This window comes from Aptenodytes patagonicus, chromosome 9 (assembly GCF_965638725.1).
Source record: "Aptenodytes patagonicus chromosome 9, bAptPat1.pri.cur, whole genome shotgun sequence".
Lineage (NCBI taxonomy): Eukaryota > Metazoa > Chordata > Aves > Sphenisciformes > Spheniscidae > Aptenodytes > Aptenodytes patagonicus.
In genome coordinates, this window is record NC_134957.1 from 24,386,856 (window position 1) to 24,414,167 (window position 27,312).

The 27,312-nt window shown below is 45.2% G+C and overlaps 1 protein-coding gene across 5 annotated transcripts in view; it reads right to left on the reverse strand.

The window, feature by feature from the left end:
• The window catches only part of ENOX2 (ecto-NOX disulfide-thiol exchanger 2), a 63,882-nt gene that overhangs the window by 26,206 nt on the left and 10,364 nt on the right, over positions 1-27,312 (reverse strand). For 2 of the 5 annotated variants that reach the window (XM_076347551.1, XM_076347547.1), the window contains exons 2-6: positions 20,405-20,548; positions 15,164-15,298; positions 10,090-10,245; positions 1,936-2,142; positions 24-257 (exon numbers count right to left, since the gene is read on the reverse strand). In XM_076347551.1, the coding sequence (XP_076203666.1) occupies positions 24-257; positions 1,936-2,142; positions 10,090-10,245; positions 15,164-15,260 (694 nt within the window). In that variant the 5' untranslated portion in view covers positions 15,261-15,298; positions 20,405-20,548. The remainder of the gene's footprint in view (positions 1-23; positions 258-1,935; positions 2,143-10,089; positions 10,246-15,163; positions 15,299-20,404; positions 20,549-27,312) is intronic. The other 3 variants (XM_076347548.1, XM_076347549.1, XM_076347550.1) reach the window with 3 other exon arrangements.

Genomic DNA, 27,312 nt, shown 5'->3' on the forward strand with positions numbered 1-27,312 from the left:
CCGTGGCCCGCAGAACCACTTACCTTTCAGTTTCTCAGCGACAACGCTGCACTCATGGTCGGAGTAATGGACGACAGGAGGTGGGGAGGGCGGGCGGAAGCGCTCCTCTTCCAGCCTCCTGCGATGGCGCTCCTCTCTCGCCAGCATCCGCTGCTTACATTCCCACTCGTACAGATCGTCCCGAGCCTGAGCAAAATCCACATGCAGGCGCCCAGTATCCTTCTTGTCAGTGCTGGAGCCCAGCCTGATGCGATAGCCTGGCAGTGATGACAACAGTGTTCAGACAGGACAGGTGACTTACCTTAGACTCCAACCACCCACCAGTGCCCATCTCTCATTCCTACAGAGCCAGAAAGCCCCTGAACAGAAGAGTTTACTGAAGAGTTTAGTGCACAGAGAGCGATGCTGGAGAAGGAAACATTGTTAGGGGGTTTGCTGCTATCTGCCTGTGTTTTGCACATGCTAGGCAAGATCCTTCATGGGCTGTTCCTCCTCTAAACACTAGCAGGTACTGGGTCTCGAGTAGCAACTGCAATTGTACACAACCTCTCGGGCTGTGGGACTAAGCCCAGCTGTTCACATGGGGAAAGGCAGAACTGCCTTGGATCCCCGCTTTTGCAAACTTCAGAAGTTGGGGATGGGAAGGGGGGAATGAGAGGTGAGACACGGCAAAGAGGGCAGCAGATGGATGGCGGTAATCTTTGGAACAGCCCCCATCATCCAGTGGGAGCGGGAATAAGGTCAGCAGACGTGCACGTCCACTGTGTGGGAACTCTCACCAGCACGGTTTGCAGGACTCCTTTTCTGGAGTTTCACATCAAACATGATAGAAGGCTCTCCTCTGTGATTAAGAAAAGCACAGGTGGGATGTATGGAAGAAAATCTGAACTACAGAGAGACTTTGTATAAAGAATAAACCCAGAAACAACGCTTACGTGTGGAGGACACTGATGACTGTGCACATGACCATGGCTTTGGGCAGGAGGAACTATAAGCAGAGAACGCCTGAAGCTAAAAAGGCTGGTTTGGCTATGTAGAAGGGGTAACCACAAAGAGATACTGCTCTTACTAATGGGGCATTGCAAGTTTAACTCAATTCAACAGTCTCTGGAATGAGACGCAATGCTTACAATCAGTCACAACGGACTACAGAAAAGTTTCCATTATTTTAAACAGCAAAGAGCATTTCCCTCGCTTATCTTGACAATCTCATCTCTCTGGAGAGAGTACGGGCTTTGGAGGCAGTACACTGATTTGTTAATATACTGAAAGAATGAATTTGGAAGAGATTTTAGCACGGAAATAGAAAGTATTACTGTATTTTTCTAGAGTGGTAAAGAGTCAGGTGGAAAGCCCAGGCTGCTCAGGACAGATGTAACCAGCACAGCTTGGCTGGAAATGCACAATCTGCCAGCCACGCAGTCTGCAAACACCAACCACAAAGTCTCTGTCCTCCATGAAACAAACCTCTTAAAACCCTATGGATGCAGAACAGGGGCTCCCTAGGCAAAAGGAGCCCAGGTGTTTCAGCTCTGATGACTAACAGGGAAAAAAATATTGATGAAAGTTAAGCACACCATCCGATTAACGAGCAATTGAGAGCAACTGCAAGTTTTTATAGGACCCTTAAGCATTATCTACAGAATCAGCTGGACATTTATCCAGGTAAGATGGGGATGGACTCTGATTGTACCTCATCCCAATATTTGTAGAGGTTTGCAGTACCCAAGGTAACAAAGCATTGCTATCTTTCCTATCAGGAGCTTTTTTCATATATTTAAGCAGAAATGCAATAGGAGCAGAAAAAGAGGTGAACTGACACAACATTAGACCAATCTTCCAATTGCAACAAAGCCTACCATTATAACTATAAAGAAGTCATTACATCTCTGTCCCAGAATTTTAAGCTGCCATCTGAGACAGAAATACACCTACCAGAAAGATAAAGTGCCTTGTCCACCATGAACTCCTCAGCAAAGCGGATATGACAGAAATTCTTCTTACTCTTTCGAATAGCTATGACTTCCCCACACTGTTCAAACACTTCCATAATGATCTGCTCGGTTCCGTTTTCCGGCAGTCCTCCAACAAACACCGTCTTACACCCTGGGGGCCTCTCTCTTGTTGCTGGAGGGGGAAGATCTGAAGAGAGCAAGAGAGAGAAAGCAGACCAGGTTAGTTTTTGGGTTGTCAGCACATGTTTCTTTCATCTGCCCACCTCTCCTGAGAGACGACCATACCTTCCTAGCTTCCTTCAAACGTACACCTAGCTATGCTGCATTCAACTTTACCAAGCAGTAGATCTAGAGCACTGCTGAGGTGTTATACGAGAATAAGCACATTTGCCAGCCTGTTTCCAAACAAAAGATCTCAGGAGCCTGAAGCCCTCTAAACACTCTCCCTAGCGCAAGCAAAGGCTCACTGAGCTCCTGTTGCAGAACATGAGCAGCACCAGGACCTCAGAACTTTATCATAGGAGGTGCTATACAGCTGTGCTATACAAGCACAGCTTAAAGGACTGTCCTAGAGTAAAGAATACGTAGAAAACGTATACAGAGGATCCTACAGGGTAAAAAGCTATACAGCAGTCTGTAAAGGGTGGAAGAGTATTAACGTTAAGGGAAGGTCACGAACCAAATTTAGACTAAAAAGATAGTACAGAAGGAAGAGATGAAGGAAATGGGTATAGCCAAGAGGTGTAGAAGGAATTAATGGTTTCTTCCACCTGTATGGCTAAAATGAACCACAGAACGTAAAAGCAGGCTGAAAGTCAAGTGTAGTTTGCCAGCAGCAGGTTGCCGAGTATGCTCACTTACCCACCTGCAACACTGCAGCACACAAAAGAGACTGCGTGAGACTGCTGTGACTTGGAGAAGTGTTTCTCCAGCACCGAACTCATTTCCATGCTCAGGTGCCCACCTGGCAAGTGCAGTGAGACCCTCCCAACTCAGTATGTGAAGGCTGAGAAGGATTATGCGCTTGTTACCTAGTGTTTCTTAATATCTGGAAAATACTAAATGAATTTCAGCGCTGGGATCCATCGCCCCTGTTTCAGTTCACAGAATTACACTACTTACATATTTATTTAACAAAATAGTTGTATTACATTCTTTTAATTCTTTGGCATATTTCCAGCAAAGTTCTTCCAAAAGCAATCATTAGGATTATTTTCTTTTTGTTTGGAAATGGCTCCTTTTGGTTCCCACATCAAGCCTGACCACTGACTTGCTACAGCCTTACAAAACAACAGCCTTAACCTTCTTTTCTGTAAAACCCAGTACTTCTGCGCCAACGGTTCCTTTTAACATCCTGCTCTTACTTCACAAGAACAGAAGCTGCAAGAGAGCGCCCGGCCAGGAGCTCGCCCAGTCCAGTACCAGCTTGTAGCAAGGGCCTCCAGGAAGGACTCATAAATTCTGCGAGACGCTGAGGTTCTCCTCTCAGGATAACATTGACCACAACTGCTAGGTTTTCCCTGAAAACCTGAAATCCAAGTTTAATCCCCTTTCCAGTACACCTTCATAACCTTACCAAACATTCCCTCTGTCTATTTTATACCAATTTTTCTTGGAAACTTCCTAAATTACCAGCCCTGATCACATCTCAACAGCAATCTCCACAGTCTAACATTTGTATCGAACACAGTTTTGCACAGACTGTATCTCAGATCAAAATATATATGTTGGGTCTGTCATAAGTACATGAAACACAAGGTAGCAGCTGTAACAGAGTGCTGAACCCACACTATCTGCATTTTGCAAAAAATATGTTTTTAAGTCTTTAGCAAAATAATGGCAATAGGAGTTCTTTTAAAATTTTCTGCTAGACTGGCTCAGAGGAAGAGAAATTTCCCCCCTGGCAAATATCCCTGACAGATATTTGTGAGGAATTAACATTTCAGACTCCATCCATTCGCAAGGCCACACACTAAAGGAGGGATTAAAGCAGCAGGAGAACCAGAAGAGGGCAAAAATCCCAGGGAAACAGGACTGAGCACGTCTCACGCAGCCGAGAATAGAAACGCACGGGTCTGGATGAAGTCAAGAGCCAGTTTGTTACAAGAAGGGGAGGGAAAGGTCTTCAAAGCAGATAAACCATCACTGGGAGCAATCCGCAGCACCACGAAATGCTAGAGGCCCTGATGGATGAGAAAGGGAGAGTATGGAGAGTACAAACACGGGAGAAGGGGAGCAGGAGGAGACACGCATGCAGGAGCACCCTGGTGGGAGCTCAGTCGACTCCGCGTACGCAGACCTTAGGCTGAAAAAACACTGTGAGCATGGCTATAAGAAATCTGGGAGGAACACGTGCCTCAAAAGCAGCGTCTGAGTGTTTCTGTGACAGTTACTTGTTTGCCAGCATGAAGAGATGCACTATTTTGTTACACGTTCGGAGGCCAGGAAGGGACTAATAGTGCATCTTCCTTCTAACACAGCATTTGACATTCTTGAACTGGCTCGTCAACGAGTATTTAATTTAAAAAAAAACAAAAACAAAAACAACCAAGCAAAAAAAAACAACCCAAAAAAACAAACAAACAAAAAAAAACAACCCCAAAAAGAACCCCAACCCAAAACTGCTTCCAGGACAGCGAGACAGGTTTTCTTCTGGGGGTGGTGAACTAAGAGATTATTCATCAGAGTGGGCATTGCAAGCATTTTATTTAAAATGCTGGGCTGAGGAGCACCACAGACTCCCACTGCTGGGAGCCCATCAGGCTCGGGTGCCATCTGCTGGCACCTTCTTCTGAATTATATATAGACACGCAGTTACAAACATCTACCGCAACTTCTCTGCATAACGAAAGCGTCTTATTTCCAGTGAAAAGCACTGCTTCTGAAAGAATTAAGTCCTTGTTTTCCCATTGGTAATTCCAGACTGTCCTGTGCTGACACGGACCCACAGACTTCTGCAGGGCCCCGACCCGCGGCTGGGCCGTGCAGGCACTGCAGGGAAAAGATGCCCGAGACTGCACTCACGCTCCTACCTTCCCCAGTTTGTAATTTCTGTCGATTTTATACTTCAGAATTTATTGTTAATGCTTTATGGGGTGGAACGCTTCTCACCCTCTGCGTGTCTGGCAGTAAGCACAGCTCACGGGATCCGACTTATTCTTCTTCGCTGAAGGTAACAAGCCAAGCAATGCCCTGTTTGGAGGCAGAGCTCTGGCCAGTAGCACACAGAGGTCTCAGGAACACCAAGACCAGGGGCGCGATTGCTGCCAAGTTGCGTATATTAATCTGAGACCGGCTGCCAGGCTCTGCAACATGCTGCAGAGAGCAGATGAAGGGACCATGACTCTGTGCAGCTCCTGCTGATCCCACTAAGTGTGAACCAAGTCAGGGGTGCCCTGCTCCATTTGCCGGGGGACAAACAGCCCATTAAAAGTTGTTAACTCATTTCCCGAGGCTGGCAGGCAAGTAAATATCTTGTGGTGAGAAATCCAGTCTCATGACAAGCACGGTGAGGCAGAGATGTGTTAGTGGGTGGAGTATCTTTCCTATTTTCTTCATATAGAAAACTGACAGACTTGCCCTCTCTCCCTGTACCAGCACCTCCCTCTACTCAAATCAGTCAGTCTAGGGGAGTGATGAGTGAAGCAAGATGAGCCCACGTCACACTGATAACACTGTACTAGAGCTACAGCCTCTGTTCCCACCAAGTCGGTTACGAAACCAGTCCCTGCAGCTTGAGGACATCAACTTTGCAGACATGAGCTTTGCCAACAGCATGTACAGGCCCCTGCAAGCCTGTACATTACTAAATCTTGATTTTGCCAAGAATTCTGCCCTTGCTCAACCTTCGACAGCCTCCCACTGCCACTGGCCTGCTCAGAGTAGCAATACAGTGTTACAGTGCCACAGCCCAACACCCTGCTCTAAGGAGAACATGTTGGGTCATGGGCCCTTTGGTCTTCCAAGTCGAACGCGATTACTTACCGTACTGCAGACGGTCATGTAACAAGGAGCGAGCAAGGCCCCAGCTAGTCTGGAGATCACAGCAAAATAAACTATCCCCATGGAGTTCGTATGTTCTTCCCACTGGGGAGGCAGACTTGACCACTGCTGCAATTAATACAGTTAGGGGGTTAAGGCACACGTTTGCCTAATGTGCCCTTCACAAGCACAGCCTTGTCCTGCCAGCCTCCCAGGTGGACAACACGGAACGTACCAAACCTTGCCCCACATATAACAGGATATCGAAGGTCCCTCCTAAATCTGTAAAGCACAAAGGGCCAGGGAAGCCCGGCTGGTCAGCCGTGGTAGCATTGACCAGACATGATGTGGACCCAACACCTAACTTGTTGCAAGCTGCGTATTATCCACTCTGAGAACAGCTTGCACAGTTCATGTTTTTCATGATACATACAACAGAGGAAAGCATCTTAAAGCCTGCAAGCAGGAAAGCAAGCTCAACAAGAGAAATGTGATTAAAGGAAGCACGAAGAAGCGGAAAGAAAGTGGTCTGCTCCATTGTGATGTCCTCCCTCATGCAATAGCCCACTCTCCCCAAAGCAGCATCAGGTGTCCAAGTGATATTTGTTAATATACTGACAAGCTCCAGGCTACAGCCTGGCTGACTGATGGAATAAAAATATTGATCGTTCTTAAGTGGAAGCAGATTGTCTCATGGCCACAACAGTTTGTTACTAATTACCAGACCAGGAACTAGCTTCACACCATCATTTAGCAAATCAACTTAGTTCTGTAGTGCAACTGTGCATACTTCAGACTTACCTGCTTCAAGCTACACCCGCACAGAGATCCATACTACCTATGAAAGACATGTCCACATAGATCATCTATGTAATTTAGGTTATAACTGAGACAATTTTCTAGGTTTCTTAAAAGAAACTAAGGGCTAAGGGATGAAAACAAGTCCATTCAGAAATATGGATTTATCTTGTGTGTAGACGTCTAGAATAGACAAATCATAACCAAATACTGACCTCTCTCTTTCAGCTTTAAAGGGAGTCTGGAAGATTAATCCAGATAGTAAACACGCTGAGGTGGAACACACTTCACCTAATTTTAGATACCTTGAGTGTAGGTTTCCCCACAAGCTAGTCACTCTCTGCTCCCCTTATAATCACTGGAGAGCTGGGCAGCACAACCTGGGGAGATTCATCTTCCTCAAAAGCAGACAACAATATTTCCTCAGATAAACTGCCCCAAACTCTACCAGTTGCTCTCCAGTGATGCCAAAGGGGCTGGAGGCTCCAAATTGAAAGGTCCATGGTGAGGAGAGCCTAGAAAAAGAGGTAAGAGTAAGTCCATCTGGACCATCGCAAGTTCCTTCTGAATGGCCATTCTTGGCAGTAAAATTTGTCAGGATTATCTTGACAAAGATAATGACAAAGTTGGTATGGGCAAAATCATCTCTGCCATGCAAGCACATCACCGGGGAGAAAACACAGGCAGTAAGTGTCAACACAGAATGCTTTAAGAGTCAAAGGGATGAAGAATGATTAACTAGGGATGAGAAATTGAATGGATGCTGAGGGATGAAGCTTCTTGTCCAAAGGGCCTGCACAGTTAAAATCCTTAACAGCAAAACTAGCATTAGGATTTTAACAGCAAAACTAGCATTAGGATTTATGCTTCCTTCTTTCTTATCTATGGAAAATATTCCTCTAATTTCCTGAGACAGAGCCACTTAGGTCTGAAATCACCCTTTATCTAGACTCTCAGAACGGGAAGATGGAGGTCAAACAGGTCTTCATGCTAACACACACGTACCAAAACATGACAGAACAAAACCAATGGCATTGCAACACTCCCTCAGAGGCATACGGGACTGCAACGATGGGATAAGGCCGAGGTTTCGCCAAGCAACCAGGAGGTATTACCACGGGGGCTGGCACTGATGTCGCACCACTATTTGTTTCTGCAGTTCCCACTGCGGGCCAAAGGTATTAGTGCACTGAGGAGAGAGAGAGAGACTGAGCCCTTCCAGTCCCAGCTGCTTTCCTTGGGGGTTGCCCTTGAAAAGGTAATATTTAATACTGATTTTCCCCCCACACACTTCAGAGAACCAACAGTGATAAGAGGTTCCTAAGCAGTGTCGGCCTGGACAGCCTACCACCTGCAGGGCTCCAGCTGGAGCAGGGCAATGAGCCAGAAGGCAAAGCACTGCCCTCTAAAACAGAGAGGTCTTAGCAGCTTGCCAAGAACAAGCAACCTGTAGACAAGAAACAATCATTTTGTGAAAGTAACCGACCAAATTTAAGATGGTTTTCACATGGCCTTTTCACAAAGGCAGGGTTGACCTCATGAGAAGTTCAGCGCTGTGCCTAGCCAGGGTTAGGGAGGTGAGAAATTCAGAAAATGCCAAGCTGCGCAAGAGGAGAAAAATGGAGAAACAACCGCGCTTGCTTCAGTTAGGAACCTAAACGAGAGTACTTAAACCTGTTAAAGTAGGACATGGAACAAAACTGTTGTTGGAAGAAAAATGGGCAAGCTCCAAATGAAGTGAGGCAAGGGTATGTGCAGGAAGGGCTGAAATTAGTGGTACAGCTTTGTGGTTCAATTGTGAGATATAGTGAAAAAAGAATACCCTGGATAAAATCAGAAATTACTTGGACCACAGAGTGCTTAAGGAGAAGATTTGGATAACACTAGAAATTTTAAAATATTTTTTAATAGTCTAAAAAGACATCGTGCTATGAAGAACTCTGTGACAATGACATCAAATTTCCCAGATAAAAGCTGAAGAACAAATGTATCGATAGCGATATTGCAAATGACAAGCCAATACATTTCATCAGGTAGTTCTTGAGCCAATAAGAAGTGACACTTGAAATCCATGCGGCAGTAGTTTATAAGTATTAAGGACATTAGAGAACAGCTAGCGCTAAAACAAATAATCTTGATGGAGCAACGACAAGCTGATCCACTTTAATTGAAATGAAAAGCTAAAAAAGCAATGTTCTTGTTGTGGGTTTTGTAACTGAAGAGGCCTTTATTTCATAGCAGCAACTTTAAGAAATTAAAGACACTGGTCTGAAAAGTTCTAAGGACTTTAATGTAACCGAAGCTTCCAATAAATGAACTAGAACCTGTATGTCAAAGCAAGGAAAAAAAAAAGCCTCGCCCTGCAAGCCTAACTGGATGAGTAATCACTCCAAAACAGAAATACACACACAGAGTCTGCAACAAACAGGAAAGAAATTGATTACCATCGAAATGTACACGTTAGAAGCAGGAAGAGTGGGGGCAAAGTAAGATTTGACCAAAAAAAGTAATCAAGATGATCTAGAATCTTTTAATGGAAGTTAATACAAGTACGAAGAAGTCCCTCAGCCAGAAGAATCCCGAAGTCCAAAAAACAAAGAACTGGAACAGACTGGATGCTAAGCAAGTAACCGATACATGTCTCTTCTAACAGCAATAGCTAAGGACATCCTCCAAAGCCAAGAAATGAGATCTCCTACTTATCTCTATCACATCTACGTTTTGTTGGCTATTTCATCCCCTTCCTCTTTCCCTGCACAAACCCAGACAACTGACAGGTAACGATGTTTTTTCCCTCCTCTGGTTTTTATAATAAAAGTGAGGAGAAAGGGTCAGTCAGCTAGTTTGAAGGGGATCCTTGTTTCTTCCTATAGCCTGGTGAGCCCTGACTGTCTGCTTCTTAAAGTTTTCTGTCTTATTTCCAACTGCCTCTACTCTCCTTCCATCACATTCTACAAAACCCAGAGCATGAACTCAGCACGGACCACGCTGGCTGATCCAGCCCCCTTACCTCCGAGAGCTTGCTGTCTTTGAAGCCTTAGATGATACATGCAAGAATCACGCCATGAAGATTAGAGTTCAGATATCCAGGGACTGGAATGCTTTCTTTCCCAGCCCTTATTAATCTAACAACCAAAAAGGCTATTTACTGAAATGGCAAACACTCAGTGACAAGAATAGGCTTTTCCTATTGCTCTGTCACCTGCTTGCCAGCATCTGGTCATAGTGACTCACCCCAGAGCAACGTAATAGCTCTTCTCTCATATACGCTTTTTTTTCTATATATATCTATATATATCACACACACGTGTTCCTACATAGACAGAAACAGGAGAAAACATAAATAGACAATTACGTGGGTTAGGTGGGAAGAGAGTGCAGCTTTTGCAGTGAATGATCTCCTTCACAGCAGGCATGTCCGGAGGGATGGGAGGTGGGACTATCCCCAAGCCTGGCATCATGGGGTTGATCGGAGGGATTCCAGTCATCATCCCAAGAGCGGGATCAAAATCTAAATGGGGTAAAGAATAAGGGAGTCAGGTAGTGGTTTGGACTCATACAGTAACTGTTTATTCAGACAGCAAATGGAGTACTCTCCCCACATGTGCCAGTGAAAATTAGCTGAATAAACAACAATAGAGAGGGAACATCGCAATACAACTCACCAGAACTTTAGATTTGTGCCCTTAGAACAGCTTTTTTAAAAAACCATTTCATTGTTGATTGCCTCAGCCAAATAAGTTTTCTCTGTTCAAATAAACTACTTCTTTTTCCACTCTGTAGACACCATCTCCCATCTAGTGTCAAAACCTTCCCCAGTAAGGTTTATCCACATACAGAAATCTGTGGCATATGGAAACAGTTTGGTTTCACTAAGTAGTTTAGTAGTGCAGACAGCTTGTGACACAGGGTTAAGGGCATCACCTTGCAAACTAGACAAGTGCACCAATTTCAGCAGCTAAGAACGTGCCAGAATGATTCTGGGTGAAACACACAGAAGCATTTAAGGAAACACCTTACTGCATGCCTTACCTTGCTTAACTTGTTTCTAGGCTTTAATCAGCTTTAATTAGCTATCTAAGTAGCGTTTTACTTTGATTTTGCTCTTAGATTTGCCTTCAATGCCAAATAAAACTAAACAGAGCTGTCAAAGGAGGGGTATTTTATCTGTTCAGAAGTTGCGAACTCTGGGGAAGCAATACCTGTAGGCAACCAAAATGGAAACAGAACGCCTAGATGCCTTACGGAGAAGGCTCATGAGTTTGAGAATGTCAGCAACTAAGCTGTAAGGGCAACCAGTACCAGCAGGACCAGCTGGTACTATCGGGGTGAGATCTCAGGAAGAACTCCCTCCTGCAAGCGCACGACATCTTCTCTACCCTCTGCTACCACTACTCTCTTTGCAGAAGCAGCTCTGAAGACCTAGGCAATCCCAAAATACCACAGGACACTACCACAGAATATGGAATCCCGAGCACTACAGAGCCTTTGAATCTGGCTGCTTGTTTCAGGTGTAGATGGATAAAATTAATTTTGCAAGGCACAGACAAAAGTTACAAATAGGTAGAACTGAGTGGTGCAGAGGCAGCATTTTCCTTTGATCCTAAGCTGGCATCATTTCAGATGCTATTCATATCCCTAAGGCAGGCAAACATTTTTGTATTCTTCTCTTCACAACCACTACTTACAGTAATCCGGATGCAAGACAACTTTTGGTGCCCAGATTGGATGTTTGAGTTTGGTAGCTGAATTTTGTTTTCCTTTGTATTTTGAAATATTTTACATGGGGCTACATTTCTACACAGTTTATGCACGTTGTTTTGCTTGTCTAATTTGGATTTCCTTGCACTAGGTGCAAGCGTTGCTGTTCATTTTACGTCACACATGAACAGTCACAGTAAAAACACAGATCTGAGGCAAATCCTCTGCCATGAAACAGGCGTTTCAGAGGAAGGCACAAGAAATCTCCCTGTAGCCAACTGTGAAATATGGTTGTAGGGATACATGTGAATTGTATCCTTACCCATGGCCAGCTGATGCTGGGATGGCCTGGTCTGTGACACCTGGCTTGGAAAACGTGACATTAAAGTTGCAGAATTTTAATATTTAAACTTTCATTACTAGATTTCAGAGATGATACTGTCAAAAAGATCAGGCAGACAGCATGTTTTCAGCTATTTTAAATAGTATTTTCACCTGTCTTAAAAAAAAAAAAATTATGCAAGTCTATCTTTAGACAGAGCCCCATTCCACAGCACAGGCAGCCTTACTGCTTCCTACGATGGTGCTACACAACTCCCTGAAACACTGCACACGCATTTCCAGAGGAAATGGGCTGTAAGGAATGACAAGGGTTGGCCTGAATGATCGAGGCTATACCTCTACAACTGCTATCTCGGGGCACAGAGGTCTTTGAGCTGGGGCTTGGCTCACAGGCTTGGACCAGGGAAGAGAGGATGGGGAGAGGCTACCCCATCCCAGATCTCTGCAATTTAAATTCACGTATTGCGAAGTTGAAGATGAAGGTCACCTCGTGGACGGCTGTGACCTTCAGTGACAAAACTCACTGAAGATGTGAAGTATCTGGAGAAAAACTGCAGGACTTAGTCCCGAGCAAGTAACTTCCTGATCCAACCTGCAACAAGCACAGGACAGGCCCTTTCCTGAAGGGCTGGAAGAACGCTTGCCAAAACCAGCATCCTGGCCTCCAACCTACATCTTTCGGATTTCCTAGGTTTAGGCTGGGATGCTCATTACTTCCCTTCCTTTCAGCAACATCTGTGCCAGTAAACCCAGCTGTGAAGCGTTAGACCCGTCTCACAAATGCTGCTGGTCTGGGCCAGCCAGCCCCTGGGCATGGAGCAGGTACCAGAGCAGGCCCTGAAGTACCCCTCTAAGCAGCACAGAAGCCACCCCAGGACACCAGCTCTCCACAGCCTGTGCCCTGCTACACACAACCTTGGAATCCTCCTGTTAAAGCACTCTCGAGATGGTAAAGAACCTCTTCGTTTTCCTGGAGCTGTACTCCAAAACGTCAGCAGGGAGGGATCTGGACCTTGCCCACTGCTGCCTATCAAAAGCAACTGGAAGGAAGAGGAATAGCCAAAGCTCTCACTGCTGAGACAGCAGAGGATGGGAGATACACGGAGCACACAGTGATCTGCTGGAAAACTCAGAGACCGTTCAAAATGTCCATGTGTTAGAGTCCAAGATCCCATTTGTCTTCCCAGCACAGTTTGATATAGGTACACCCAAGAGTTCAAGAGCACGACCTCAGTGCTGGCAGCAAGAGGGGCAAAACAAGGTGCGTTTTAGCCACCTCCCCACCACCCTTGCAAGGGTGATAGCTGTTCTTCCCAGCCACCCTACAGCCAGAGGTGACAGGGGTCACGCTGGGCTACCTGCCACATGTCAAGGACAGGCAAGTGAACCCACTGCTACAACTTTTGCAAGCCTCTAAATTCAGTCCCTTCACATTTTATAATTCTTCATGCCAATGAGAGGAGTCTCACCATGTCCTGGTAATTTGTTACTGCTTCAAGGTTAGCTGACAGCAATGGGCATGGATGCCAATCAGAGAAAATCCTTAATGCAGGAACAGAGGAGCTTGGGGAATCCGAGGGAGGAGAAAGCCAAGATGGGGGTTTCTTTGATTAAGCAAGTCTTACAGCTTTCTAAAAGCATGAATGGATACAATTATCAGAAGCAAAAGGACTAGCAGGGTAATGAACTATCATGTTATAATGAAAAGTAGAAAGCGTGTATGCAAGGGCAAACAGAGCCCGCGGTTGTTGGATTCGTGGTGAGCCCCACTGTCTATTGCTCAACCAGCAACGTGTAAGGCAACTTGCCAGCTTGCGTAGAGACCTGCTTCTTCTGTTAAGAAGCTGAGCCCATGGCTACAGGCCAGCATCTGAGAGGCTTAAGAAGCAGATTCAGAAGAGCCAGTCTCCATTTTTAAGAACAGAGAAAGGAAAAAAAAGTCCTCAAGGACTCTAAAGAGTTCAGAAACATCAGGCCTGGCAGGTACTTTTTGGTGAAAGCTGCCATAACCTTTTTTATACAAAGCTGGCAGTGGCTGGAGGGTGTGAAAGGTGCTGTGCATTCATTTTAGACATTGAGGTCTTCTTAAAGCATCTCACAACTATATGCTTTACTTCATCTGTAGGAATAGAAATTGGCTGGTAAATTCTTAAGCATTTTTAGACTTTTTTTACTGTGACCTGAAACTTTAGTCCTACCTAGCTTTCAGCAAAGATGGCATGTCAAGCTTCCATTGTCTCTCATCTTTAGTAGATACTATAGATACGACTAGTCTAAACTTCAAGCCATCACTGTGCTTGGGAACTGATCCATATTCACCAGAGCATCCTGCTCTCTTGCAGCCAGATCAGAAAATATTTTGCTCCTTCTAAAACATTCTGAGTTGTTTGTGTTGGGTGCAGACCTCCTGATCCCAAAAGGATCAAAACGAACATCACTCGGAAGCCTTCCCCTAGTCTTACAGCAGGGAATGGGAGACTGGCTCCAAACTTGTGTGCTCTCCTAGGACAGACTTCTGTTGATTTTTACTTGACAGAAGCAGATGAGCAGGAGAATGACATGAAAACAACACCCCTACAGCAAAGACAAATGTGAAACAAGGCCTAGGGGACAGAAGAGTACAGACTGCATGCAAAACTTATGGCAAGTCAAGGGATGCTGTTAGTTAAACATAGTATCAGCTGCACAGCAAGCTACCTGCTCTATGCCACAAGAGCAGAAATAGGATCGTAGAGTGCTGCCAACACAGACACTCCCTCTCCAGGTCAGCAGGCAATTATTCAGGCAGGAGACACCATCTTTCTCAAGCACTGAAACAGTAATTTCGTTTCAGGATTTTGATGCACAGGCACCCTGCGCTGCTGAGAAACCAGGTACAGCACAGCTCTGTTCCTACAGGAGATTTTTGGATAGGATGACTCACCCATGCACATGTACTCTGGACTACAAGGTGGTCATTTCTGGAGCAGAAACCTCCATTAATTTCTGCCATATCCATTTTACTGCCCTATTGCTTTCCTCTTCGTCTCCCTCCCAGCCTTCCTTTTAAGCAGTTCCAGTTCAGCTTAGAATAATGTGTTACTTGATATCACTGGTTTCCTGAGCTCTGCGTGGGACCCTCCTCCTGCTGGTCCACTGCAAAGTATCTACAGGTACCCCACAATAACCATTGTTTGCATCAAAACACATGTATTCTCATTTCCTCTGAAATCAGTTTTAAAACTCTGGCCTCTAAGTAAATCACTTGCAGACATTAATGCATTTCAAACACAGCTTATTAATGTTTTTTGTATGCGGTAGGCATTTATCCAACTCAACTGAAATAGGTTCTTCTCAAAGACATGTTTGAAAGAAAAGGTGGGCACGGTCTGGATGAGCTCACATACCAGGCAGGAGGGGCTGTCCTGTCATCCCCATGGGAGCCATCCCTAGATTGTTCATCGCAGTGGTCCAGGCAGTTGGGCCTGACATTGGCAAGCCCATCGGAATGGAGTCGAGGCTTAGATTTCTGCCACCATCTGCTGAGAGGAAAAAAAGTGATGAAGAGCTTAGTGCATATCTTAACTCTTCTGCAAGGCATACGTTGCCCAGCAAGGCTCTGCAGTATCAGCATCCAAAAACAGATTTGAACCTAACACATAGGAAAGAGCCAAATGAAAAAAAAAAAAAAAACAGGTCTGTCCCTCTTGAGTAGATGACCTCTTACAGAAGCAAGGTCTAAGAAAACACTGCCTTCCAAGAGCATCTAAATAAATTATGGTCTATCCACTACAATCAACAGCTCTAAGGGGCCTTAAAGGAACACTGATTAAAGGCAGAGGTACTCTTTGATTCCTCCCAAAAGATTTATGAACAAAGGACAAACATTCAGCAGGTATAAATTGGCGTAATTGCACTGGATTTAACAGAGATGGCCAGTCTGTTCCAGCAGAGAGTACTTCCACTGCCATTTGAAGACATTTCTCCTCCATGCTAAAAGGAGAAACGAAGCAAAGAACAACGTCATGCTGCTGACAGCAGCAGTACCAGTGTTATTTACTCAAGGTCTAGCAGAGTTATCTGGCAATCCAGGTGGAACCATTAACATTATACAAACACGTGGCTTAATTAAGCATTCAAATCTTCTTCAGTGATTTAGCTGGGTCAACCATGCCTTTAGCTGGTTACTTCTATGTACCACCGAGACATATGTTTGTTCTTTTTGTTTGCATGGGTTTTAACTAAAGGTGCCCAAATGCAAAAATATCTGACTTCAAAAAGGAAAGAAAAAAAAAAGTTTAGCACAAGGTTAACTCTGCACAGGGAAAACAAAACAAAAAAAAAAACAATCCCCACAAACTTTTTTTCATGTGGAAAAACACAGGAGGACTCATCCAGTTCAAAAAAGCCAACAGCCAGTGCTTCAACTGGGGGGGGAATATCAACAGTGTTACTGACAGAAGCTGTATGAAAAAATTCCCAGCTCTAACCTGAAACCCAGCAGAGTTGATATTCTCTCATCTCGTATAACCCAGGACACAACCCAGTGCAGACTCCCAAAGCTCTCCTGAAGCTCTCCGTAACACACCAGCAGGAGGAAATTTATTGACCATTTATCTCACCCTGTGATTTAATGATTCAAAATTTCTGTTCCCCACCTCGTTCCACCACTCCTCTCTTCTTGGCCTTAGAGAGGGGACAAGAGATCAGTTCACCTTCCTGAGGTACCACCTCTACGCCCCTGGTGAAAGTCTCCCTCTGCACTGACCCATCTTCTGCTAAGCACCCAACCCACGTATCACTTGGGCCGTCTCCAAAATCCCCATCTCCCACACTCAACTTAAATGAAGCACTGCCAAGGTCGAACACCTAGTCTTGGCTTCATCTTTCCCTCCTGTCATTGCCAGTCCCACCACCCTTTGCAGTACAGTCACCCGTTTCACTTTTTACATTAGCCAAGCCCTACACACTAGCCCAATGCCTACACTGGAGTTAACCTATGTACAAAATGCCACCTGCACACCTCTATTTTTTCCGTATCTGACAGATCTTATTGACTGGGGGGAAAACAGAACATCCTTTGAAATAGCTTAGACCTGATGCTCAATAGTCAGCAGACTTAGTCAAGTCAAATATGAATTAAAGCAGCATAAACAGAAAAAGAACATACTACACCCCGAAAAAAGGAAAATTCAGCTCTCTGTGTCAATGATGAAATCTAACTTCAAGCATGGTTTTTGGAATAAGACTGACTATTCTAGGTTCATAGCAATGTGTTGCAATATAGTTAGATAGATGGCAACATGGCAGGCAGGATCTACAGCACATCACAGCCGGTGAGCGAAGGAAATGGGTACTTAATTACGGTGTTTGTTCACCAATTAGAGGCAGTAACACTACTGTGAACCAACAGATCACACTAACTTGCATTTTATTATGACAACCTGCTCACTCACTGCTTTTTAAGTGGGAAAAACATGCACAAGAACATCCATTTTGCCTCAACATAAGAACACTAACGAATTTATTCCTTTCAGACTTGTATAAATCTCTAATTCTCAGCATTATCTACTTACTTAAAGGGGGCTTATAAGAAAGATGGGGATAGACTTTTTAGTAGGGCTTGTTGCAATAGGACTAGGCATAATGGTTTTAAACTAAAAGAAGGTAGATTCAGACAAGATCTAAGGAAGAAATTTTTTACGCTGAGGGTGGTGAGGCACTGGCACAGGTTGCCCAGAGAGGTGGTGGATGCCCCATCCCTGGAAACATTCCAGGTCAGGTTGGACGGGGCTCTGAGCGACCCTGATCTAGTTGAAGATGTCCCTGCTCATTGCAGGAGGGTTGGACTAGATGGCCTTCAAAGGTCCCTTCCAACCCAACCCATTCTATGATTCTATGATCTCACTCAGTCGTGTTTCAAAGAGTCAGCTTTTGTGACCTGTGGCCCACCTCTCCTGAAAAAAATCAATGCTGAGCTGTCCCAGTTTTGTAACTCCTTTGTTTCAGGAGATCTGGGACAAGCCTGAACTTTAGCTATCACCATTCACCTGTCAATGTGAGAGTGCGCAGGCTACCAGGTTGGGCACAAAGAGAAAGAAACAAAGGATACTGAAGAAGTGAAATGGTATTACTGAGTTGGCAGCTGCTAGTTTAAAGGAAAGAAATGAAATCAAATATTAAAAAAGGAAGTACCAATGTGAAAGCTAAAATATGCAGGAGAAGGCAGCAATGCAGTGAGATCATGGATCATCCCACTGCGCAAGGGTGAAAAGCTGAGAGCTCCCTCGCTGTCCGGTAAGCATCTGTCCAAAAGAGACTGCACCGGGGTGACACACAAAACAGTGCTTCGCCTACCTATCCCAAGCATACCTGTCCCAGTCCAGAACCATATGTATTTTTCAACAAATAAGATCACTGCATGTTATTCTAGTTGTGCAAGGTCCTGGTCTCACACCTCTGTTGAAAACAACATTCAGATTTTGCGATCGCAATGTGGGCAGCTGAAGGTTGTGCCAGAACAACCCACAGCCCTCTTCAAGGCTGCCCCGACCGCAGAAATCCTGCCAGCAGGGTCAGGGTACTGAAAGTCGCCCTGACTTTCAGTACTGACTTTCAATACCTGACTGCACGGCTCAGCCTGAAGAACTTGGATATTCACCGTTTCCGACAGTAACAATCAGATTTTGATGCTTAAAAGGCAGATCTGCACTGAAACAATCCAGCACAGGAGAAACACAGGTTGTCTGTGTATCCAGCATGTGCAAGAGGCACTTGAGACATTTAAGGACCTCTAGGTGTATAAAGAAAACATGCAAAATAATGAAAAGAACAAAAACTCCTGACTCTACTCACTTCCAACAGTCCTAGATGCCTCCTTTGGGGCAGGTGACAGACCCAGGGGCTACATCTACATTATCTGTACCCACGAGCTGACTTAAGTCTCCCATCAGCTGGGATACATCTGACAGCAGAGAGGCAGAAATGACCACCTCCTTTCCAGAGGGACAAAGGAGCTTTCATCCAAAGTCCTCCTCCTCTTCCTGCACCTCTGAACAGGCCCCACATCTGCTTCACACACCTCTGGGAGTGGTACCCAAGCACAAGGTACGTACATTTGGAAGGCAAGGTACTCACATGCCATCAATATGTTACCTGAATCCCAAGGGAAACAGTCGGGCTGTCACGCCTCCGAGGGACCCCTGATGTTCATACCTTCTTGGTACAGAACAGGGAGATCACAATTTTGTAGCACATGACATTACACGTTGCAAAACTGAGGTCACAGCTACATCGTGTTCCACAGTTGGACAAAATCTCTGCAAGGAGTGAGAAAGCTATCTTCTTGCTGACTGCATCACAGAGACAACAGGATCCCAAAAAAGGAAAAGGAGTCCTGCTTTGGCTGCAAGGAGATATCTTAGGGCAATTCATCTTAGTTGAATCAAGAAATGAGGATGTAGGAGGGTGAACGTGGCAGACATTTGTAACAAAAAAAAGCTTATCAGAGATAATCTAGAGAGGAAAAATAGAAAGCAGCTGCAAAAAAGACTGTTTTCTCAAGGGATTATAAAGGTGACGGTTCATTCAAACACAAATGAGGAGAGGAAGGATAGGGAGGGAGGAGACGACACATTAGAAGGACAGGATAAGCCCTTGGTCAAGAGGCTAAGCTCCACGCTCCCAGTGGAGCTCTCCTGTGCTCCCGCTATCAGCATCTCAAAACCATCCCTAAACTGTGCTGGACTGTTATCTGTAAAGTTCCAGATTTTCCTTCAAGTTTCCTTTAAGGGATTTTTCTCTTCAGGGAAACAGAGTTGGACTTTCTCTCTACCCAATTACATTTCAACCGCTCTTTCTGCAACTGTCTGCTTTGCGCATCGCCTTCCCTCAGTGAGATGGCCTTCTGCTGCAAAACGGCACCTCTGCCTCCGATCCAGCCTCGTCCTTCCCCTCCTGCGCCTGGCATCTCTCTATGGAAAAGTTACACAACTAAGTCCCGCAGACTGCTATTTACACGATGTATGTAACATCTCATCTTCATGGCACGAGCAGATGCCCCGTTTCCCCAGTCACACTGGTGGGATTGCAGCTTTCAACCACAGTATCATCTGCAAATACATCATTCCGTCTGTTTTTTTTTTCCAATCACTCTGTGAGAAATACAAGGAAAATTTCTTAGATACCAGCTTCAGTAAGGCTCCTAGATCTGATATTACAACATCATAAGCCATTATGGTCCATTTAACAATTTGCTTTTATTACATTATCTTAAACATGAACGTCTCCAGTCATTCAGGCTGATCTGCCTTATTATGCTTTTCATTGTGGTCATGATTTTAATATTGAGGTATTGTCCAATTAGAAAAAAAGGATAAATCTATTGGGACAGGTATAGAGATTCCACAACGCTTAAAAACAAAACAAAAATTGCTTTTGTTTTGCACAGGAACAGCAACGAGCACTCACCCAAAGCCATGCAAACATGGAACCACAAACACTGGTCTGACTGCAAGCAGTACCAGACCACAACTTCATTTCCATCTGTCCACCTTCTGCATTAACACCTTACCACAGCAGCTGTTTTCGGTCTACGCTTATGTGGATGCATTCTCTACCGCCAGCCACCGAGCTGCTACTCAGCTCACCTGGAGGGACGTTTGCTCTCTTCCTCTTCTTGCCCGGATCGCTTCCATTCTCAGCTGGGCTCTCCGACACCCGCGGGCCAGCAGTGCTGCTGAACTGCAGAGATTTGTTGTTGCTGGCAGGATCAAAGGACAGATGGTTTAAGCCTAAGAGAGAAAAATACACTCAGAGACTTTCTTTAAATTGGTTTGCTTCAGGATCACAGTAATAAGAGAAATGCCCAGTCCCGGGTACAAGCAGCCCTTCAGGCCCCTAGAGGAATTGTGCCTCCTGTTTACTGTCCCCAGCTACGCCTGATCTTAATGTTACACCGATACCACTGTAAAATATTATTCACAAACATTAATCCCAACACCCACACAAATCAAACTGTTTGATACCGTAAACCAGGGGTGCATCTCCCCTGTGTTGTAAAGTATTTCATGTTTGGAAACTCAGAGACCAGAATATTTTTCTATTTCTTCCAATCCAGGAATACATTTTTAATAGTTACTGAAGTTTCACCCAATTTGTCACCAGTTGTGAATTCACCTGGAATTATTCACTAGCAAAAAACAAGGCACGTCTTAGATCTTCAAAAACACAAGGTGCTATTGCAATTTTTATTCAAGGAGTCTGGCAAGCAGTTGCCCCCCTTTGTAGCCGAGGAAGGGTGCTCTGCAACGCGCACCCCCAAAGAGGGGAGCTCACAGGCCCAACCGACTGGACCAAACTCCTCCTCAGTCAAGTGATGGATCCACTATCAGGCTCCAGACAAACTTCTTCAGCCTCAGGGCTCAAGTCCCCTCTCCCCTACCCCGCAGCACAGGAACGGGTTTTCCTTTGAGGGCACCGACTTGTCTCCGATTCCCACTCCACCAGTCCTCAGCCACACCATCACCACCTGCCCCATGCACTGGGCGAAGGCTAATGAGAGCCACAGGAGGTGCTGGCAGTGCCTCCATATGCTTATTTTAAAAACCACAGCACTCAAAGACAGAGTGCCTTGAGTCTTGTTGCTCAGAGTTTGTTATTGATAGAGCAGATCTACCAATGACTTAGGTTTACTCAAGAATAAATTTAGATTGACCCATATAAATTAAGTAAATCTAAGGTAAAGATATAAAACCAGAACACTTAAGATGGTACGTACCACCAAGACCCCGTTTGCCTGATAGCACGCTGTATGTTGGTTTTAGACACAGCTGTCCATCTTTTTAACAGCCATCATCCACCTTATGAGCTGAGATACCCCACCATCTTGGAGAACACCAACATAACTCACGTTTTCCAGGAAGGATCCTGACGGAGACACCAAGGCCCATACAGACCCATGAAGACCAGAATTAGGTTTCAAAAATAGTGCAACTTTTTAAATATTCACTAACTATAAAGCACTCTGAAATATCAAGTAACCAATAGTCTGAATATTACTCAAAAATTACTTAGCTGATCACTCCGATAAAGTTTTTTTGTGTTTCCTGGAAGTTTTGAGTTTTTCCTCATTCACAAACATTCCCATCCCTACACAGGACAAGTTACTTCAGTGTTGAGCCCAAGTTTCACAAGAAATATCCAAGCATGTGTTTACCACACAAGTACAGAAAAAGCAACAGTTAAGAAGTAAGGAGAAATACGATGAAGCAGAACAAAAGCTGCCAGAAGTAAATGCTGGCTGGTGCGATGGCTTTCGCACTGCCCCCCAAACGTCCAAGCACTTAAGCAACACGGAGCTGAAGCCTGGATGCTCGTGCTCACGCAGCCAGGAGAGGCGAGCAGCGGCGTTGGAGCCGGCTGCGTGTGAAGAGCATCCATTGCACCACGCTCAGGCTGCGCACGCCGGGGCTCCCGCGGTCCCCACTGCCAGGATCCAGCGTCAGCCCACGAGCCTCTGAGGCCTCATTGCTAACACTTGCGCTTTGACAGGTCACAACCCCCAGAAGCAAATCAAGACAAGGCAGACGGGTGTGCTACAACGTCTTGCTGTCTCAGTGCAAAAGGTTTAGTACAAGAGACTCCCATAACTACTCAGGCTGCCAGTCAAAAAAAGTTGCAGGGGGAAAACAAATTGTTCTAATGGACACATGTCAGAAGAAAAGTAAGTTTCAGAAAACCCACAAAGTGAAGGAGCAAGCACAAGGAAGAACGTCCAGTTGCAATGCTGACAGCATACGGTCCTGCCAGACTCCTACAACCTGATGACTGTAGTCCTCAGATGGTTTCTTCTCCTGAAATAGCTTCTTTGGAGTTTAATTCCTGATGTTCCCCCACCTGGCTGACCAAAGTTGTAACTATCTTCAGCAGCCCCTTCCACATCCCTGAGAAGGTGTCTATATCCCCACCTGCTACTTCCTAGGAGGCAAGGCTAATTAATGGGGGCTAAACCTCACTCCTGTCAAGGCACATCACCAGGACAGAAACTCAGAGGGGAACCAGAACAGCCACCGTGGGGAGCAGGAAACCTGGATTTTGGTCTCTGTTCCCATCTTCTCTCCTGTGAGCACCCCAAGTACAGTTTCAGGTGTCTATAAGAGCTTTGAAGCCCAATGTTGTTTTCCAGCATCATCCTACTACAGCCAACTAGTTGTTTAAATGGTTACAGGATCTCCCTAGATGATCCTAGTCACCCTGTAATGAAAATCAAAAGATTTATAGGAAAACTCAGTTATGGAGGAAGAAAAAATTGCAGAGGAACAGACCTTGCTGATGTGGTAGTTGATACAGTGGAAGTGGGGAAAGGATAAGGTTTTTTGACACAAGAGGCATTTGAACAAGACAACTTTAAAGGAATGGACAGTTTGGGTTATAAAAAAAAGACACATTTGAGAAAATACTGTTTGGAGCTTTTTCTAAGACCACAAGAGAGCATTTCTAAGGGGAAATAAAATAAAACTGATACTACAGAAGCCCAACTGTATGGCTCAACAGAAACAAGGCAAAACCTGTCCACTGCATCTGAGTTGGGGAGCAGTGGGAAGCAGCCATCACAATTTCAGGTCATCTCCCATTCAGTCACATGGGGGTCAAAAGGCTTTTATGGACAATTCACAAAACTGGGCAAGACTGGGGGTCTCTAGGGGATATCATGAAACAGAGAAAAAAGGCAAACGGATCCTTAAACAACTGACCACTATATAAAGTAAGAAAAGCTAATTATGCAGATCTGAACCAAAGAGGATTGAAGAAAAATTGTTTTGCAGCTTCCAGTGCATTTCCTAATTCAGTGTATCTATTTCAGAGTAATTCTGTGCTAAACCATCTTTTAGACAATCACCCTCCACAGATCTGTGGTGGACAAATTACAAGTGATGGTCAATTAATCGCATTTATGTGCCAGCAGAACACGGTCCCAACCATTCCTGGCTCTCTAAAATGGTCTGTTTCTTAAAACTACAGGTGACAAGAAAAAAGCACTTTGTAAACAATTCCAAATTACTGGAGGCTTCAAACATAAAGCTTCAAGTATGCAATTAATCACAGCAAGTTTTAGAGGGGTATACTGCCCTTAATTGAGCACCGAGTTCATTATTCTACCTTCTGTCATATTCAGCACTTGCAGGGATGCAAGACTGAAGGGACATTAAAATATCCAGCTTGATTTATCTTTGTCTCAGCAAACTCACTCTGAATAGTCAATGGGAGAAAAAAAAAAAAATCCTTTTTGTGGACCCATATAAAGTGATAAAAATAGCTACATTTCTGCTAAGGTATGCCTATGTTCCTGGGGGCTGAAATCAGCAGAACTACAGGAGTACCAAAGATGACAATTATGCCATCTCAATGCACTGACGGGCCGAGGCATTTGTACCAAACCTTCCTCTAGACACACTGCAGCGTTGTGATTTCTGTTCTAGAGGATTCCACTTCCAAGAACCTGTTAATAAACATGGTTATTGTGTACGGCTGAAAATAGACAAGAGTGGATACAGAGAGCCTGAAGAGGCTCTTCTCTTAGCTACTGAAAGGTGAGAATGCAAGAAGAAGCCAAAAAAAGTACGTACTATTCAGCTGGCAACAACAATAGTCACGCCTGACTACACAAGATGCCTACAATGCTGTTTCTTAAATACCCCAAAGTCAAAATATCACTGAGGTCATGAGGGCTCAGGAAAACAAATCTCAAATGCAGCAGGTTAAAAATAGAGAGAGGCCGCACACAGCAGAGAGATAGGGAGAACAGAAAAGGAGCAATTGTAAGATTTCCATCTATTATTATCCAGCTGATGGAAAAGGCAACATTAAACTTGAAAGTGTGTTTTCCCACGCTTGGGCGTAGGGACAGATGCGGACAAGCAGCGATCCAGCTGGACACTCGTGCCGCCAGGCCTGAAAGGGACAGACACCCTGCTCTGGCTGAAGATGACACGCCATACAGACGCTCAGCATTAACCAACACCTGAATGTTAACGCACACCACTCAGGCGATTACTTTCTAACCCACTGAAGAGCAAAGGCAGCTACTTACTCCAATTATTTCCATCACCAGTTTGGGCTAGGATGCTTGATTATGCTCTGCAGTATAGGAGGAGCACTCAGATGCTGCATCTGCTCTGATGACTGTGCTGGGGAGGGAGGCAGCCGTCTCCAGCAGAGGTGAGATAACAAGGAGTGAAAAACTACTTGCACTCTTTGCAAAAAAATTTTTATTAACGTATTTTGGAAAAAAAAAACCCAAACCAAACAGATTCCTTAGCTACAGGACAAACACTGGGGTCTACAGGAAGCAAAGGAAGTTCTCACAGCTGTACAGCCAGCACCCCTGCCAGTTAGGTCATGAGTCAAGCCGTAAGAAAGTGCCTGAACCAAGTGAACAGCTCATGCCAGACCAGAAGGGAGGCAGCCCTGCACCCTCCCAGCTGCCCAACACACCCCATACACCCGTGCCAGCCCTGGAGACCTCCTGTGATCTGATTCAGCTCACACCCCGGGCAGAAATTAATGCAGCTCCGAGGAAGAAGATAAAGTTCTGCTAAGATTAGTATACCCAAGTTGCTCAGAGAAGGCTCCAACCCTAACCTGACATATATAGGAAGGAGCAGAAACAGACCTACAAATGCCCTGAAGTCTTCAGCATCAGGTCCCATGACCCTGACTATCCACCGCTTCCATTTGCTTTGCAAACGAAGCACCACAGAGCTGCAAACCAGCAGGCAACTTGCTACGGATCAGCTGTGAGCCAGCAATGTCTCTCCTGCTTTCAGCATGCAGATTAACAAGAGGAGACCTATAAAAGGAGGAGAAGAGACCATGGTGACAGAGAACTGAACAGTAATTAATAAGTCCTTGTTTCTCTTCTTGTCTTATGTCATTTCTACCTGGAAACATCCAAACCTCAGGCGCTGGCATTAAACACTGCCCCAAAGGCAGCTACCTGAAGAACAATTAAAAAAGAAAAGAAAGGTATGTCTCCGGAATTCATCAAGCCCTGTGAAAAGCCCAGAAGGGCAGCTCAGTAATTAAAAGCGTTCCTGAGGAATTCTCCTCCCCGCTAACTCCTGCACCAAAAGGTCAACCTGTTCATGACAACTTGTTTGAACAGCTGGCGAGGAGCAAAGGGGAAGGGGAGGCTGGTGCAATCGCAAGTAAAACACTCTTGAACAGGCACAGGAACATGACTGCTGACTTGATGACTGGACAGACGCTGTCCCAAAGCTCCCAGAGTCATTCTCAAGTTAGGGTGATGAGCAGCAGCAGGCTAAGCCTGCAGGACAGTCCCTTCCAGGCATTATGTGTCATTAAGAAGAGATGGAGTAAGGAAATCTCAAATCAGCCCCTCAACCTCTCCCTTCTCGGCTGATCCTCACCGTAAGTTTCACTACTGCTCTAAGAACCTGTCAAATCTGCTCTGCAGCACGGGGGCAAGTCTGAGGTGCTGGCACCAACCTCTAGCAGCACAAACGCATACAAGAGCTGCTGTGCATGCCCAAGGACCACCAGCAGAGCTTGGAAAACACCCTCCAAAATGAGTACTGCAGAGTTTGAAACAGGACCGGTTGCCTAAAAGGATAAAGTTCATCACATGCAAGAGGACGAGGTGGATATGAGTTGCAACCCGACAAGGAACACGGAGACATGTTCACCTTGTGTTACCTGCCAACGTCCTGGGCTGAGCAGCAGGCCAGGAGTCGCTGGGTGCCCACCCACAAAGTTGACTTTTTCAAAGGAAGAGTCAGACCAGAAAAGGTTGCAGTGAAGTAAGAGCCAGTTCTTCATTTGGACCTGCATATATCAAAGCAGTCACACAAGTTTTTAATCTGATGTCACTTAATTCAAAGCCCATCTTCCTTGCCAGCAAGAAAAGGCCTACTGCAGAGTTAAAACTGTTAGGTTATGTGATAAAAGCTCATCCACACACACACAAAGGAGCAGAGAGAGGCAGTGACGGGTGGGGAAACCTGAATAATACCCGACTCAACTCCTCCCAGGCCCATTACAGGAGAGCCATCAGTCCATTAAAGCCCATATCCACAAGCCCAGAGGAGCACAATGGCAAGCGGGAAGCCAAATTACAGACACACAGGAAGGACACCCTGATGGGGGCCTCTCACGGGGCCGTCCCAGGAGAGCCTCAACCCCAGCATCCAGGCACGAAACCCATCCAGATGAGTTAAAGCCAAAGCACCTTTCAGACTTGTACACCAGATGGCTGTGCCATCGTTCAGAGGGATCTAAAGGGGGAGTCTCCGCACCTTGGAGGCAGCTCTCTCTCTTCATACAATACAGAGGGAGCCGTGATAACCACCTTTTGAACAGCTAGACTTAAAGTATCATCTTCTAACACTACTTTAAAAGTTGATACCATTTTGGACATACTCCACTGTGCTGCTCAAACACAGCCTTAAACCTTAAGATGAGAATGCCACCTTTAGGAGAGGGGCTTCTCCTCCAGTTTGGACATACAGGCATACTGACTCTAAACCGTGTCAAAGCT